The sequence below is a fragment of the Calidris pugnax genome, unplaced genomic scaffold (assembly GCF_001431845.1).
Source record: "Calidris pugnax isolate Ruff unplaced genomic scaffold, ASM143184v1 scaffold273, whole genome shotgun sequence".
Taxonomy (NCBI): Eukaryota; Metazoa; Chordata; class Aves; order Charadriiformes; family Scolopacidae; genus Calidris; species Calidris pugnax.
The window spans coordinates 5539687-5557552 of record NW_015094508.1 but is presented as its reverse complement, the minus strand read 5'-3'; the positions used below and the strand labels follow the sequence as shown (position 1 = coordinate 5557552).

The 17866-nt window shown below is 43.0% G+C and overlaps 1 protein-coding gene across 3 annotated transcripts in view; it reads right to left on the bottom strand.

Annotated features, from left to right (window-relative positions):
* The window catches only part of THBS4 (thrombospondin 4), a 44341-nt gene that overhangs the window by 21259 nt on the left and 5216 nt on the right, over window positions 1-17866 (bottom strand). For 2 of the 3 annotated variants that reach the window (XM_014965008.1, XM_014965009.1), the window contains exons 2-7: window positions 13338-13541; window positions 9017-9264; window positions 7230-7335; window positions 2378-2460; window positions 1746-1797; window positions 259-431 (exon numbers count right to left, since the gene is read on the bottom strand). In XM_014965008.1, the coding sequence (XP_014820494.1) occupies window positions 259-431; window positions 1746-1797; window positions 2378-2460; window positions 7230-7335; window positions 9017-9264; window positions 13338-13356 (681 nt within the window). In that variant the 5' untranslated portion in view covers window positions 13357-13541. Of the gene's footprint in view, window positions 1-258; window positions 432-1745; window positions 1798-2377; window positions 2461-7229; window positions 7336-9016; window positions 9265-13337; window positions 13542-17739; window positions 17861-17866 lie in introns of those variants that run through there. The other variant, XM_014965007.1, reaches the window with a different exon arrangement.

Sequence of the window (17866 nt, the reverse complement as noted above, 5' to 3'; positions counted from 1 at the left end):
GAACTCCTTTAAGTGACTTCTCAACTCGCCAGGGTATTTCAAGTTTTCATACATATAATCTCCATAAAGTTGCAGCAACAGCAAAATAGGGAGGCAGAATCAACTCAGAATGAATTAATATTCACTTTGCAAGCAGTCAGCAAATGCTGAAGACAGCAAGCATCAGCAACCCATTGATATGCATAAAACAGTTGCTTTTTAGTGGGCTTTTTTTTTTTTTTCCTCCTTTTCTCAATTCAATGAAAGTCACTATTTTACCTCATCGATATCTGAGCAGGTAACTCCATTTCCCGTGAGCCCTTCAGGGCAGGGGCCGCACTGAAATCCCTCTGCTGTCTCCACACACCTGACTCCCCTGAAGCAGGAATTAACTTCACATTTGGGTTTACTGCGTCTAGGCAGCTGAGTTGGAAAATTCACAGTTCCCAAACCTTAAATGCAAAAAGAACAACAGTTTCAGCAATTGAAAGAAACATCCATCACAGCTTTCAGCTGGCAAGCGCTCTGAAGAGGTCCCCAAGAGGCTGCGCAGCAGGGGCTTCGTGCTTCTGCGCCACGCTGCTACCAGCTGTGCTGTGGCTGGAGAGGCTTCATGCTGGGAACGGCCCAGCAGCTCCCTGTGTCCCCAGACAGGGGAAATTAAGGCTGTTTTGTTAGGCCCACGTGCTCCTCCTGGCTACGCTTGGGAGCCCTCCTGTGAGGTTAGTCCCAGCATAGATCTGCTGCTGGCCAGGAGAATAAGCTCTGAAGGCCAGTCAACTCGGATGGCCCAAGGCAGTCAAGCATGATGGTACAAAACATTTCTTCGGCTAAAGCAGCAACATTACCACTTTGTAAAAACAACAGTGCCATGGTTTCACAAGAGCTTATCTGCCAGGCTACAAATAAGAGGAATAAAGCAGCAGCAGGCGGCAGCCCATGAACATGCAGCAGGACATGCAGGTACACTGGACTAGGTGCACAGAGACCAGCCCTGAGGAAAAGCAAGGTTTTTCCAAGACTCAGGCAGGTGATGAACCTTAGCACTGCAGGATTTAAAGGCTTTTTCTTTGGCACTTACAAATAAAGGTTAAGCTGGCTGGAGCTCAACCTGAGTTTTGCTGAGGCTGACAGACTGGGAGAAGAAATGAACTGGAAGGCCTGATGAGTTTAAGGTTTTATACTGAGTGCATGTGCGTCCTGACTGTCAGTTGTGTAGGACAGCCATGCAGTGGCATTTGGGAAAGAGCACTTATTTCTTTCATTTAGTGAAAAAATGGAGACTACATTTTGGTCTTACTGCTGTTAACCAACGACAGCTTACTCGGAACCAGGCAGCTTTCAGGTTGACTGCACAGGATCTTCCTCAGGCTGACAAAACCAGCTAGAGCAGAACACGATTCCTGCCTTGTCCTTCTACTAAGATTGCTCATGAGACATCTGGCATGCAACGTCTCTCTCCCCAGGAACATGTGGCACAGCTTTGTGGCAGAGAGAGAACCGACAGTACAGAATGAGTGGTACTGCTTCGTTTAGCAGGGTTTTATCCTCCAGTAGGTGATTGTCAGGTCTATGGAAGCTGAAAGCTTTCTCTCTAATGAAAATCTATTTTAAATTTGTGTCCAATACATGTAGAATCTTTGGACAATATTTTTTTAAAAAGTACTTCTTAGAAGCCACATAAAGCTGATGCAATCAATATTAGCTTTAAAACAACTGTACATCTCATCTGGCTGCCTTTTACAGGCAATAACAGGGATACTTACCACATGCTTGGCACTCAGCTATGGTATTTCTCAGAAAAGTTGTTTCTTTGACCTTGAGGTTATAGAAAATAAACATTATTTGGATACAGACAGCTCCAGTTTGCACCTGGCTGCCAGAAAAATCATTATAATTTTTCCCCCAAGATGCCACTCAAATCATGCAACTTAGGTACCCTATCTTGAAATGAGATCCACTTTGTACTCCATAAAATTAAGAACAGTGATAATGTTGTACCTCAGTTCAGCCTTCACCAACAGCATTTTTAAGAATGACATGCTTCACCAGCAATTCCCATTCTGACACCCACCAGCAAGTGGAACAAATGCAATTTCAGTCCTGTGTAACAGACCTCCCTCTACCACAGTGGGCTAGGGTGGCTACTCTAGTTCCTCTCCACTAAAGACACTAGATTTTTTTATATCTGAATAAGCAAGTCCCCTACACTCCCACATTCAATGACCCTCCATAGAAACCACAGAGTAACAGGACCTATATGGTTATTTCTTCTCCACTGCGTCATGCCTCTGAGGCAATGAACTCTACACAGGAATTTATTGCTTATGTGAATTCTATACTGACTATCAAAAGTGGCAAACTCCAGATACTTCATGGTGAAGTCTTTTTACGGTACCTGTTGTCTGAGAAGATCTTTCACATCTCCAAGTATTTGGTTCATCTGCATCATCTGACCCATCAGCTGCCTATTAAAATCACCTGCAGGGAAACAGAAATGAAAAAGACTGTACAATGCACATAACTTTCCTTAATTTGCCATAATATTTTCTGATCTACAAGATGGAAACACCATGAAGTGCTGAGGAAGACAGACATTACTGCTACTTAAACTCTGTAGGAATCCTTACAGCAAACACAGTATCTAGCTCCAAATTTTTATAAAGTGGCTTGCATGAACTCAAGGCTTTCCTGAACTGAACTCCACCACATAGCACAGAAAAAGGCAAAGGAGAAACCTCTCCACAGAGTGTGATTTTTCTACCGTTATTTCAGTGTCAAGGTTCTCTACTTAGGCCTAACAACACTGACAACTAATGCCACCAGCATCACTGGTTACCACCAAGCCTGAGACCAGCAACCCTAAGTGAAACCTTAGGATTTTATGACTGGACTTTGTGATATACCACTTCAGACAGGAGGGAAAGGCAGGGACATGAAGTATCTGTGCATACACTGGGAAGTCACCCTCCATAAGTTTATTCCATGTCACCACAACTGATTCCTGCACACTTTTCAAAGTGAAGCTACCCAGCTTTCTAAGCAAGCTCACTGTGCAGCTCCGACCATGCATCAAGATGGCCTGCTCTGACCAAAACAGTGCTTTTAATACCCACAATAGTCATTTGGCTTTTCTTCCAAAAGACAGCTGTACACAAGCTTCATGGTTGTATATGCTTCTAAGTGTGCAGAATTTGTATGAACTCACAAAACATCTACTCAACATGCTATGAACTCGCACCAAAGCCAGTTCTCTATACCAAGTAACAAACTAAAGACCTCTAAGAGAAGACCAAAAGTTACATCTGTAATGAGCCGTAGGGAAGGACCAGAACTGACCCAAGATCTTCACATTATAGTCTTTATCTGTTAAATGAAACATTAGTTTTGACCTATTGACAGAGGAGAAGCAGAGAGCCTGTCTTGCACAAACAGTTTCTGTTTGTAGCTCGCTTCCGAGTTTGTAGCTCTCTCCAGCAGCTATTTGTTTACTTGTCTAAGTCTCTATGTCAAAACAAATTTCACAAATATATGCTCTTTTACGTTCTAAGCAGGCAGGATATTTTGATATTGTGCCTAGTGGCTTCAGGGAGGTTTTTTCATGTATTACTTTTGCAAGTATTGAAAGCTTATATGAAGAATGCTTTTCTTAATGTTTACCTCATTGTTTTGTACTTCAAAGCATGTCTAACTGTTTCCAAACATTCTAGTGGGAATCATCCAACTCCTCATATACTATGTTTTCTTCATTTCAGATTTTCTCATCAAAACACCAAACAAGTTTAAAGACTCGGGAACCACCTGTTCCAGAACCCATCTCTGTTCTAGTCTCAACCTTGTCTTATTTTTATTTGGAAAGGAGACAACAGGACTTAATATTATGGGTATTTCAGAATCCCATAGTGGAACTTGGCACGCAGGCTGTTGGGACAAATCCTGGCGTCTGTTCTTGTTTTGCTTGTTTTTTTTTTTAAACAAAGAATGCTTTAGGCATTATTGATTGAGATCTGCAAAAAATTCTGAAGATTTCAGATGCTGTTTGTTGGCTGGCATCTAAATCAAAACCAGATCTATTCTGTACAGTTAAGTTTTGCAGACTGTGAAACTTTAAGGTGGACTAAACAGTTTAAACCACTATGAACTACATGTCCTGTTTGCAAATTCAAACAGCAGAGCTTAAACAGATGACTTCCTGTAGTTGGTTTTTTTTTCCCTCTTCCATTTAAAGCCAAGTCCTACCGTAGGCCCTACCTGCAGCAGAATGACTGGTGATCTGTAAGAGATCAGAGAGGCTTTTCAGGGAGCTGTTGGTCCACAGTATACTATGGGCTGGCTTTTCCCAGGAGGGAGCAGAGTAAGCAAAAGGTACAGCCCGAAGCTACAGAGTTATCTGGTCATACCATGCAGTTAGTCTTACCTGTACCCCACCTACTTAGTCATGTCGCCAGTTCAGCTTATGCCTAGGCCTATACACTGAGTCAGTAACAACCTGAGCAACAGAATGGCTTTCACAGAACTAATCAGAGACAGATTTCAAGAATTACTGTCCAACGGGGCACTGATGTCACTTGACACGCTTATTCTCTGCAAGCCTGAGGTCATATCAGGGAGCTACCCTGTCTTTCTCTTTCCAGGATCTTGCACTATGGAATCAGCATGGTTTGAGTTGGAAGAGACCTTTGAAGATCAGCTAGTCCAAGCCCCTTGCCATGGCAGGAACATCTTTCATTAGGTCAGGTTGCTCAAAGCCCCATCGAACCTGACATTGAACACTTCTAATGATGGGGCATCCACAACTTCCTTAGACAACCTGTCCAGCTCAGGTCCTTCGATTTAGAGCAGGCAACCAACTTCATTGCACAGCTAATTCGCCCAGGCAGGGCAAAGCAGAAACACTAGCTTGTGTAACTGCAGGCCACCATGAAAAGGCCTCATAGATACTTCTTCTAGTACTCGCTTAAGCACCCCACCTTCCCCCATCCAGCAAAGTCAGAGTCCTCAAGCATCATTCAAAGAGATTGTGGTTACTTGTCTAGAGATCCAGCCATTATTAAAGTATGGATGATGGTTGACAAGAGAACAGTTTCCTGGAAGCCTATAATCCTCCACCAAGGAAGCTGCATATACAAGTTGCATGCGGAATTATGAAGAGGCAGGGTCAAAGTAAACAGAAGGAGATATCTACTCAGACATATGATGGATTTCTTGCCAGGAGACATTCTCAGTCATGCATTCAAAACTGACTAGACAGATTAATCGAAGGAAACATATATTGAGTACAAAACATGAAAACTCCACCTCCAAGTAAAGAGCTCTGTACACCATGAGCTGCTGGAGAGTAGTAAAGTATTTAGGGAAAACCACACCATAATTCCAGTCTTGCCTTTGGGTCTGTATTGGCACACTGTCTCTAACAGTATATAGGTTAAGAGAACCTTTGGTCTAGCGCAATGTAGCTTTTTTTTTTTTTTAAACTATGCCAGGTTCAGGGACCCTACAGGAACTAGACAACCTTCAAAGATCTCTTCTGACCTGTATGATTTTGTGTTAATATTACATGCAGCATACTAATCTAACCTACCAGACCCAGTGCATTTTACACCGTATTTTCCTACCCATACAGTAAGCTCCAAATGCACATGTTCGACCTCTGTCTGACCATCATATTCTCATCTACACTGCTCAGGTGTCTCAGCCTCACAGACTGAATTCAGAAGGAATGCTTCTGCCACAGCAGTAAGCAATGACCAGGCACAAAGTCAAAGCCACATACAGTTAATTAGGCCTAAAGCTCTCCCAAGGATTTTCTCATTAATATGAAAGCACATGCTTTTACCTAGATACACAGGTCTCACAGCCCTATACAGCTAAGTGTTTGCATTCCATCTTTGTCTGGCTAAAGGCAAAAGTGTGGTTACCTGATACATTGCTCCTCTAAAAGGCCATCATGAAGCATATATAAAATGCAAGGCAGCTGAGTTAATATTGCTATTGGAACATTTGCACCTTTTCCTTTGGAGGATTTTACTATGTAGGCTTTGAATATGTTCATGTGAGTTGTTTTTTTATTATTAATACAATACTAATTCCACTTGAAGGATTCCACTGAGAATTCACCTAGCTAAAAGGCAAAACAGACTCTGTTATCAGTGCACATCACTGATGCCTGCATTCACGTACCCAGGATGCTCTCATACAAAATCTGTGTATCTTGTCTCTATTCGAATCAAAAGTAGCAATGCTGTTTGACAGGGGGACAGGAAAGGGTGTTAGAGAAACAACTTCTCATGGATCCTATTTCAAATCTTATACTCGCTTCCCTCCCCCAAATAATATTAACATATTGCATGCACAGTTTGAACCTATTTTTTTCCCCTCACACTTGCAGCAGAAAGGCAGATTGACAGGGACTAAGAAGGGGTACAGATGTGTCAGTCTATCCCAGGTTTGCTGTGTTGACATGCTAGAGAGCACCCTCACCCATCACAGGGGACTGCACCCCACCCCTGGAGACCTGTGGGAATCCCAGTAACCTCAGCTCCTTTCTTTCCTCCCTGTTCCCCGCTCTGTCTCCACAATGCTTAGCACAGGCAGAAAATGAACTGGTTTCGGAGCATATTTCCAGTCCAGCAGGTGACAAAAGCCTCGGCTAATTTGCAGCAGGACTAGTGACTGCCTTGCAATGGCTTTTCCTGTGCAGACCCTCAGCCTCTAGCTGTAGCACCAACATGCTCTGCAGCCTCCTGTGTCCTTCTTCGTGCCTTGTCCCTCCCCTCTCTGAGTGCTCCTGTGATCAACAAAAGATGAATACTGGCCATGTGGTTAAGTACAACGATAGGTCTTGGTACCCTATCCATCTACCTATTTTCATAAAGCTAGTAGCAATGTATCACATCTAGGACTACTTCCTGTCTGCAACAGGAATACTTAAAATATTACTAAGCTGACACAAACAGATCACGATCACAGAAGTTTGTCTTCCAAAGTAGGCTAAAAAGCCTCTTTTAATCACCACAGACTCCTTCTCTAGGACAACAACTCATTGCTTTATTACCAGTAGGAGTGACTGTTTTCTCTTCAAACTGATCTAAAACATTTACAGGAAATTATCATGGCTGTAAATTCAGTCAAACAATTATTATTACTTGTTTTTACTTGTATTACTTCTCCACATTTTTAATATTCATAACATTATCTTTTTTGCACCGATATCCTAAGGAACAATTTTAATTCCTAGTTGCAGGCCTTACCAGCATAGTGAGGAATAGGTTCAATTTGCTGAAGAAAACAATCCTGCAGGTTCCCCACTTGGGCAAGTGTTCCTCCAGTTACCAGCTTCAGCTCATCCAGCGTATCCTGGACTCACAAGGAAAAATACAACCAAAGAGCTCACAGTTCTGGTACAACAATGGAAAAGTATAGAATACCAGGCAAAGTAAATTAATTTTTTAGAGAGGTTGTCCATTTCTTAAGCCTGCAGGGCTCCTGCACCATCCCCTTCAGGACCACCCATCAGCATCTGAACTGTAATAAAATCCCTAATCTTTGCCTTGCAGATTTTCACATACCTGTGGTTTTATTTTGACATATGATCTCACATACCAGGAAATTAACATATTTTTATATCTGTGGCATATAAGAATGACTTTTTTGCTGTTGTTGAAATAAATCCAAATCAGACTTTCCTCACGCCCTCCCCTGAACAGGTTTACATTCATGTCAGGAATGTGGGCACCCTAGTCATTCTCCATATAAACGGACTCATTTTCAAGCCTGCAATGAAACAAAGCAAGGGGGCAACCTTGGGGGCAGAAGACCTTTGAACCTTCTAATGCATATTTCGTGTTAATGATGATGGAAGATGCTTGTGGAAGATATTGTTTACCTTGGACTGCTGATCTGACAATCCCTGGCTATTGTAGTAAAACAGATGGGGGTTTGACCCTTGCACCATGTGAGTGTCCCCTCCTTCTTTTGTCTTTTTAGTCCATGTGGCTTACCATGAAGAGGAAAGCCACACACAGCCAAGTGTTGCTCATACTGGACAAGCTGGAAGAAGCTGACAAAGAGCTGCCCTTACTGCATCCATCCTTGCAAAAAGTCCAGTCCCCAAGAAACACCTAGACTCATGTGAAGGAGGCAGTAATTTTTAATATATTTTTTTTAGTAAGGTAAAAATTGGATTTACAATGAATAGCACAACTGATGTACTTTAAGAAGATAGAATGTACTTTTAAAATGATAGAATATATTTTAGAAGGTAGAGCATAGAGCTGTAAAAAGGTTACAAGGCCCTGTGAAACTGGACGCTTGGTATAAGCAATAAATGCCTTGCTAATGAATATGCCCTTGAAGAAGAACAGAAGGCTGATAACCAGGGAACATCCCCTCACAGAAGGCATCAAAACCAGTTGAAAACCATTCAGCTGCTGCATAAAGCATAATGTCAACAAAGATTTGCAGTAACCGGGGGAAAGGTGAAGGTGGCAATGGTGGACCACAACCACCAGCTCAATTAGAGACTGAACTGGACTACCCCCCACCATGGTGCTGGAGCATGCACACATCAATTAAAGGACCCTGTATGTAACTTTAAATGAAAGCAAGACTATACTAATAAATAGAAACTGCTAAGATAAGGTACTAAACAATAATTATAATTAAGGGTGTGTATTTCTGTGTTTTGAACTGTATAAATATTCTTAAGAGTTTTTAGGCTGTTGTGCTAGCTTTGTGGGTTACCACCTAGCACCCATCTCTGCAGAAATTATTTAAATAGATAATACCTCTATTCTGTATATTGGCATCTGCACATCGGGTAAACACTGCTTTGGGACAATGTAACTTGTCACTGAGTTCAACAAAGCTAAGATTTCACCTGTTGCATAGGGAACTTCTATTTACATTTATTTCACAAGTTAATACTCAAGTATTACCAAAGCAGCATTATGCAGGGCTTGGATTCAGTCAGTGATCAAGAGGACCCCCTTGGTGATCCCTCCAAAGGCTCAGCCTGCTCCCAGTTTTTCCCACTCACCTGTGGCTTCTCCTGGAAAGTGCGCAACTCTACTGCTGCCGACCTCTGAGACAGGGCTGAGAATGCTCGGGGCAGGTCCTGAACGGCACCTACTTGCAGGCAGTCCAGATACAGCTCAACGGTGCTCGATTCCTGCTGCAGGCCACTCAGCCACAAGATGACAGCGTGGGGTTTGCCATCAGCCAGTTGGATGTTGCTGAAGATCACCGAGTTCAGCCTCCCGTCGCTCTTCAGGTAGCGCAGCACCACTAGCACAAAACACACAGGAGGACTGTCAGAGGGTAGCAGATAACCCAAGGCTGATCAGGGAAGATCCTGTGGAAATCTACAATTGCTCTGGTATTTTTCCACATGTCAGCTTTCGCTAAATGCGTCCCATATACAGATATATATATGGTAACAATAAATGGGACATGGATTCTCAGAGCAGGACTCCAGGACTCTTGAGTGACTGCCTATTTGTAAAGCGTTGCTGCCTCCACGGTGCTTTTCCACTGCGTTGTCCAGACCGCCTTAACTGGCTTCACCAATGCCACCCCACAGGGGACAGCCTGCTAAAATGCAAGTGGTAAAGGTGAGGCTGACAGCCTGAACCCAGCACTTGGGCAAGCAGGTATCCGAGAGCCCTAGAAATACTCTGTAGCAAAAATGGACAACTAGAAAAATCAGTTTCAGTGATGCATATTGCGTTTGGTGAAGCGGTCTGACAGTGTACCCAAATGGATCATTAGTGACCAAAGGAAGCATGATTCCAAGCCAATAACCTGGATTTCTCCATAACAAAAAGTAAAAACAAAGCATAATGCAGAAGAAACATATTCCACCCCTAAAAATGACTAAGCTCCCTCTCAACTCTTTTTTATGGCATTAAGTGAATGACCTACCTGATAATTCACACAACAAATTCTCATTTTATGAAGTAAAATACACCATCAAAAAACACAACAGCAGACAAACTGAACTCTTACATGCTGTGTAACGTTGAAAAAATGTCTCTTTCCTAAGGAAATTAGATCTGCAAGCTAGGATCTGCAAGCTAAATCTCTTAGATCAGCGAGCTCATTCTCCCCACAAAATCCCTCCCTGGCTCTCTGAATGCATATCTGCAGAAGCAATGAGCCAAGTGCATCTAGACGGTGTGTAACTACTCTATAATGTTAAATAGACCTTGTTGCAAAGGCCCCACTGATAGTCAACCTTCATGTCCCTTATTTCCTCATGATAAATTACATGCATTGAGAAATCAAGCTGCACAGACACTGGGCACCTGAACAGTTAAGTGCTGGATCCTGTGAACATCTGTTTGAAGTTCAGAGAGGGCTGCTACTGTTGCATCAAGTGAGAGCTCACAAACACTCTGACCTTCAAGAAACACCTACATTAACACGACGTCAATTAAAAATTGTGGATATAGTGGAGGGGAAAACTTATTAGCTTCAGAGCCAGTAACACCTACTGAACTCATCCCACTTCTATTAATTTAACAAACTATCTTCCCATCTCTCCATTACTAGCGTACCCTCTTTGATGCTGCGATACCTCTGTTTGTGAATGACCTTCTCAGTTACTGGGTACACGTTACCCACTATTTTTCTAAGTGCTCAGTCTAGTGATTAAAAGAATCCAGATTTATACCAGCATGAACAAGGCAGAGTACGTCTTTGTCTTTAAAGTCTACACTGGTGCTTAAGTCTCGGCAGCTGTGATCAATAACAGGAATGTTTTCACTGCTGTCTATGTCAAAACACTGCCAGAGCTGAGATTTCCGCAAAGGTGCATGAGGTCACCAGCAACTTGCTAAAAGGTAGCATTTCTTGGCAAACTCCAAGACCTGGCAAGACAGAGTACGTTGCAGGCATTTTACTTATGTGAATATTATGCACGCCTGGTTATATGAAAGCAAGGTCCTTGGATCTGGGCCCTGCATTCAGAGTGACCAAATGCAGCAGTAAGCTAGAGAAAGCCAGAAGAGTTGGTGGCAGGGCCCAGAACAGACCCTGCCAGAATAGTTTTAGGACAAGGAGCAGTCTGGCTTGGAAGGAATATCAAATATTCCTTCCTCAGCCAAAGCCAAATATCCATCTGGTAAACTAGAGTAGGCTTTTGAAGGGAGATTTTGCTGGACCACAGCCTCTGCTGCCGTAAGATTTAACTCATTACATGTTTGCTGCTAGGATATTCTGTACTGACTCAGGAGAGTAAGTGGCTCACCTGTTTAAGAAAAAGGTTTTCAGTGAAACTACTAATCTTGCCAGTCTGTAGGAACTGCTTCACAGAATTGCTGTTACATCACTTCTATGCACTTACTGCCGTTTGTTCCATACAGGAATAGTTCAAAAAGGGTAAGAAACCCATGCATGCTATTTTCCTTTGAAACGCACATTGGTCTAACCAGAACAAGTTAAGCAGGTACTCAGTAATGCAGATCTGTGCTTTAAAAACATTTAGATGTCATAAATATTTTACTATCAGCTATACCACAACAAAACCAGAACATGAGCAAACCCTTTGGAACACAGCTCTCAAACGTGGCACTGCTTTGGGAAACTTAGATCAGATTTGGGTGGAAATACCACGCAGAGAAAGCACTATGCACATACACACCCTTCCAAAGCGGTAGATATTTAGACCCTGCATTTTTCTAAGACGCCAACGTTGGCTCACCTCTTAAGTGATGATCTCCGTTCCCTAGAGGATGACAAACAGCCCCCACACTCCATGCTTTCAGCCCACGTGACGATCTCCTGGATGCGGTTTAACTTACTGCATGAAGTAGCCATATGGGATGCTTGACGCTTCCGGAGCGATCGCACGTGAAAACACTGCCTACTACTCGCAGGCTGCCATATGCCTCAAACAAGGTGCACTACAGTAATAAGGAGGCAAAGAGACCTCCACGGAACAGCCTTGCTGCAAAAAGCCTCCCTCTGTTCGACCGGTCCTTTACACAGGTAGGTTGGAGGTGTCCCCCATCTACTCAACACTGGTCACTGAGAGGACAAGTTTCTTCATGCTGCCTATCTATAGGCTACCGTCCTGTCACAGGCACGTCTCAAATACAACACTAACATACCGAGGACAAACCAAAAGAAGCCATGTAACCTTCCACCAGAAAGCCTCTTAAATCTGTTAGGTTAAGCATATCAGTAACCATCAGGCACGCAGATGTTCTTTAAGATCCAGAGAAACATGTGATGTGTTCAAAATCATATGTATATAGACATATTTGTGTGTATACATATGCATTCCTATATACCATTTACACACATAATTGTGTACATGTGAGAGGGAGAGAGGCTGTATGTGTGATTGGTCATTTATTTAATGATTAGGTAAATCAGTGTTAGGAACTGTATGACACTTGCTGACAAGGTATCCATGTCTTACCCACCCCCAACAAACACACAGCAAGAAAGTTGTTATTTCCAATCTCAGAAGGATTTTAGCAGACCTGATCAAACTACCAATATTTTATCTAACTCATTCCCCTACATTTCCCAAGCAAGAGGTGTGCTTTTCTTCAGCATATAGAATAATTTTCCTATGTATAAACTGAAATTTCTCAGTAGAGTTTCTCACTGTATTGGACTCAGCTGCCCAATTACATCACTTGCAGCAGCAAATTATCATAGCAGTGGTGAAGTCAATGGAGCAACAATAATTTACATCAATTGATAATTTTTCACTGAAACTTAAAATGGCAATATATCCTAGATTTGTCCTAAAGAGCAATGAAAGCTCTCAATTTCTAAAAGTCTCCCGAAGTTCCTACTCTGACTCCTAATTAATTGATTTATAGATGGAGAACAAACACTTTAATTCACCCAAAGGATCCTGTAAGTGCCAGGAATGTTTGTCTTGCACAGTCACATCTAACCTCCAGGGTCAGCAGAACAAGAACCTGCCTTTCATATGCATGAGGCAGCATGTGCGTGTGTCCCTCACATTCCTGAGTAACAAGAACCAGTGATTGTCCCAAGGGGAAAAAGAAAAAAAGAAAAACAAATTGACTCCTTTCTCCATACTCCATTTTTCTCCCCCCTCCTTTCTCAGCATTGCTCAGAGAGGAGATACCAGCTGATTATCAGTCAGCTTCCCCTGGCCAGGAGAGAGCAGTGAGAGGAAGGAAAGAGAAGGGGAGTGACAGAGGATGTTACCAACACTTTTATCTTGTGAGGGGAGTGGTTCTAAGGGGTGATAGCAGGTAACAGGAATGACTCAAGCACAAAGGTTAATCACACAGCTTTAAACGTCCATCTGTGACACACCAATAACTATGGATTCAATATTCCTTTTCCCCAACATACTGCAAACAACTCACCTTTGTTCATCCGTCCCATTACTGTAAATTCAAAATACTTGCTGTTGTCAGCTGACGAATACAGGCCAAATATGGTGGCTGTGCTCTTTGGCTGCAGTTTGAATGTTGAGAGCAAGTATACTTCATTCAGCGTAGGATCACCAAGTGCTTGTTGCAAGAAGTTTGTTACCACTCTCTTGTTGGAATATGGAAGAAGGTCAAAAACTGAAAAATAAGCAAATTTCAACAATTTAAATATAATAATAAGCAAATAAGAATGTAGTCTGAAGCCACCCATTGGAGATTGTAGACTCTTTGCTATTTCCATATGGATACTTTAAAATGAACCCAAGTTGTCCTTCCTAAAATAAACAACAAGAAAATTCACAATATGAGGATAATCTTTAAAGATTATCTACTCCAACCCCCCTAACATTGGCAGGGGCATATTAAGCAACCTGATCCTAGTGCCCATGGCAGGGGGATTGGACTAGAAGATCTTTAAAGTTCCCTTCCAACCAAAATTATTCTATGATTCTATCAATATATATATATTTGTTGCAAGTGATCACCTTTTGGCAACTTTCTTTTTTTTAAAGGAATTATTGATAAATTACTAGCACAGAAATATCTAGTCTTCAAATTGAGGTACTCAAATATTTTCAGATAGATCTCCAAAATTCTTCTTTTCTGACAATGCACCGCAACAGAAAGTTTTTTTAAACTATTTCTGCTTTCTTAAATTGAGATGCTTATGTTCACATTTCAATCAGACTGAGGATCCAATATCAAAACTTTCAGAAAAATTTCCAGTGTACCTACCCTAAGAACGATTTTGATGGCATTTGCAGGGCACCAACTAAAATGCTAAAAAGCCAGGTAAGCAATATGATATTCATAACCTCCTTCTCACTTCACTGATTTCTCAGAAGATACATTATATAAATAAGACTCATCTTTCCCTTCTGGCATGGATAACAAAGAAAGACAGGCCTGACAAAAAAAAAAGATAACCCTGAAGGCATAGTGAAAGCTGTTTCAAATTTTTCTTTTAATTTTTGCACAATGCATCAGCAAAGAGTCTAACATTATACTTGTGCGTATGTCAGCTATCCCCCTTACAGCACTGAAACAACAAAATCTTCCTAAATCCATGATGTCTCTAAACTCTATCAGGAAATCTAGTGGAATAGTTTATAATCTCTATAAACTATTCCACTAGATTTCCTGATAATCTCCTATATCACATCACTGCTGTTAAAGCAGAATATTTATTATATCCTTCCAATAAAGTCTAATAAATGACTATGCACAGGTGATATTTGAATATATGGGCATATTTAGCCATTGTATACCACTGCCACTCCATAGGCCTATCATAGCTGGGCCATATTTTCCCTCTCATCCCAGCAAAATACTCTAGAGCTGGCACCAGAGAAGAGCCCTAACGCCAGGCAGGCAGCAATGGCACACGAGAGCATGCTGTACCTTACCTTGATTCAAGCCCTCAGTTGTACCACTAAGTTTAGTTTCCCAGGCCAAAAAACGGTGAACCTTTGTAGATGAATCTTTTCTAAGTAGCATGACCTCAAAACTGAGATCCTTGACTACGGGCCATCCTACCGATCCAGTGTTTCCATATGCTACAAGCAGGAGGAGACTGAAGCACGCCCAGAGGACAATGACATGGGAGCACAGGCCTACACACTGCTGTGTGGGAAAACCTGTTCCCTTATATTAGGTAGGGCCTGGATTCCTGCTGCTTCCATGGCTCATCCTGGAGCATCCATTCACCTAGACACTAATGTCATTTCCAAAAAAGAAAAATTAAGAGATTTTTCCCTTCATCTCATTAAACCATTGAAATACAGATCATCCCTTAAGCCTGCACTTGTACTGGGTCCAAGAATCCAATGACTCTACTGAGAGTTTTCAGGACACAGTACAAAAAGAATCAGGCCCTTGATTTGCAAGTACTTGTAATACGTTTTTCTTAGTTGTTTGACAACAGTATCTGAGATGGACCTCGCCAAGGGACTTTTTTTTCCATTCAGTTCAGATTTACAGCATCCCAAGACAACTGCTGCTCCCCCTGAAACCAGTGACCCAGACAGCAAAGGAAATAACTGGGCATTTTATTTAGCACACTGAGAGCAAATCAACTGCCCAAGCAAGAGACTGAAATGCCACTAACAACTCTGTACAACAGCATTTTGCAGGAAACAATCATTCATAAAATACAGCTGAGTCTTCTCAGCTACAGCACCACAATACAGTACTTAACTATTTGACAGCACAAAGTATAGCTATATATTTTGACCAGTCCTCCTAAGCCTATTAGCTGGTTTTATATCAATTCCTGTGAGACTAATTAATCTCTGCTAGAGTCAAACACTTAAAAATGCAAGAGAAATCTCATAAAAGTAATGACAAAACATTGGCAAACTTCTGTCTAACCTTATAGAAAACATTTATTGAAGTTTTTGAAATTTGCACGTTTAAATGAATGCTCAAATTGGTTTGGTAGTTGCATTCCATAAAGCATGTTGCCTCAACCAGATCCTTCAACATAATGTTATTGAACCCTCTCTTGGGATATCTTCACTGACCACCATGTAGATGCAGTACGTGATCAGATCCATCCTTTAGCATAAGTTACACACATGCTAACAGAAGTGGCTAGCAGAAGAGCAATGGGGTTATGAAAACATATTTTATGTTCTTAGTAGAGCTGGCAGAGAGAGACAGCTCTTAGACCTTACACAGACAATTGTTTGTTTGGAAGGAACAAAAAAAAAAAAAAAAAATCACAAGGATTTCAGAATTCATTTTCGGAAGAATCTCGTCTTTTCATTCCTCCCCCTGGAAGGGCAGACTTGAAAACAAATGTATAGAAAAGGACGGCCGAAGCTGAGAGGCACCAGCAGCTGGTTCCAATCCCCGCAGCCAGAGCGAGGACTCGGGCATGCCCCCGAGCACCGGCGCCTGTCTGCACACCCACGGGGCTCAACTGAGACCACTCCCCACACACACCAACAGTTCTCTCCCCCACCTGCTTTCTGTGGTTTTGAGAAGGGAGCTGCTCGCTCTCCTACGAAAATGCTGACAAGGGATCAGCTACACCTTGAGACAGTGGCAAACTACTCTTTGGACATCTGCCCCAAAACATCAAGGCTGGCTCTTTAGATGGGAGCTAGAAGACACGACAGGCAGCCGTAAAAGGAGGAGGCACCTTCAGAGGACTGAAACCAGTGGCACATCAGAGGATGGAGCTCAAAATAAAAGACTCTTTCTTTCCCTTAATTCCCCTGCCATGTCACACCAGCTTTCTGAGACTCTCCAAGGTTCTCCTCCGGTCACAGCTAACCATAATAACCACAAATTTAAACACTGCTCCACCGCTGTTCAGCACTTTTGAAGATAATTAAGGATGGTTTAGACACCTGGAGTGAAACCCTGCCCCCCTGCAATGATTTCTTACTGACTGTAAGAAAGTGAAAATTTCACATGTTGACAGTGGTGTCTTTCACTGGCCGCTATCTCTAACAAGCTGGAAGTCTGCCTCTATTCTTTAAAATTTGGCAACACCCTACTTCTCAATATGAGAATTTTCTGAAATGTTTTTATATCAAGAAGGACATTAATAACGGCTTTTGGAAATGCAGCTAAATTAACCTGATCGGCTCCCTTTTAGATCTGCTTCTACAAAGGAATAACCGGTTAAAGCGTCAAACACGATTTCCAAAGACAATGGAGAGTGTTAAAAAAGCAGAGAGAACCCGGAGCAGCTCTAAGGCTCCTGGAGTGTCACCAAGTTACATTAACTGCTGCACTCAGAGGCTGAGCTGGTCCCAGTCACAGGCTGCTACTGGAGAGCAGCACCACTCACTTCACGCCTGCTGCAGAAGCAGCCTCACTTACTACGTGCGAAATATTGCCCAAGCAATGCTGGATTTAGAAGGTACCCATTTTCTTATGCATTTTATGAAGTAGGGTTTTCCCGACGAGTTTCCATAGCTTAACAATTCACTTCTCATTTACGGGCACTTGCAAAAAGCGCTCTTCAGACGCCCAGTACACCCACCAGCACCCATATAAAAACCAGGCCACTTTTTTGGCCGATTTGAGGGGGAGGCGGGGGTGGTGGCTGATGGAGCAGCGACACCGCGACCTCCTCCGGTTCCCACCGCGAACCCGGCGGGGCAGGTGACAGCCGGGGGCTGCGGGACCGATTTCCCGGAGCTCCCGCTCCCGCCTCCCTTCGCACCTGCGGAGCGGGCGCCTCCCCCGGCCCCGTTCCCTGCCCTCCCGGCGGAGGGGACGGGGCGCCGCAACCCCCCAACCCGTCTAGGAATGGAAGAGGGGCATCAAAAGTTGGCCAGCCCCAGCGGAGGAGGGTCGGCGGGGAGGGGGTGCACCTTACCTCGGGGTGCGGGGGGGGCGGCGCGGCCGGGGCAGAGCTGCAGGGCCAGGGGCAGGAGCAGCAGGGCGGCGCCGCGCTCGCACCCCATGGCGGGCAGGGCGGCGGAGGACGGCGCGCCTCTCCGCTG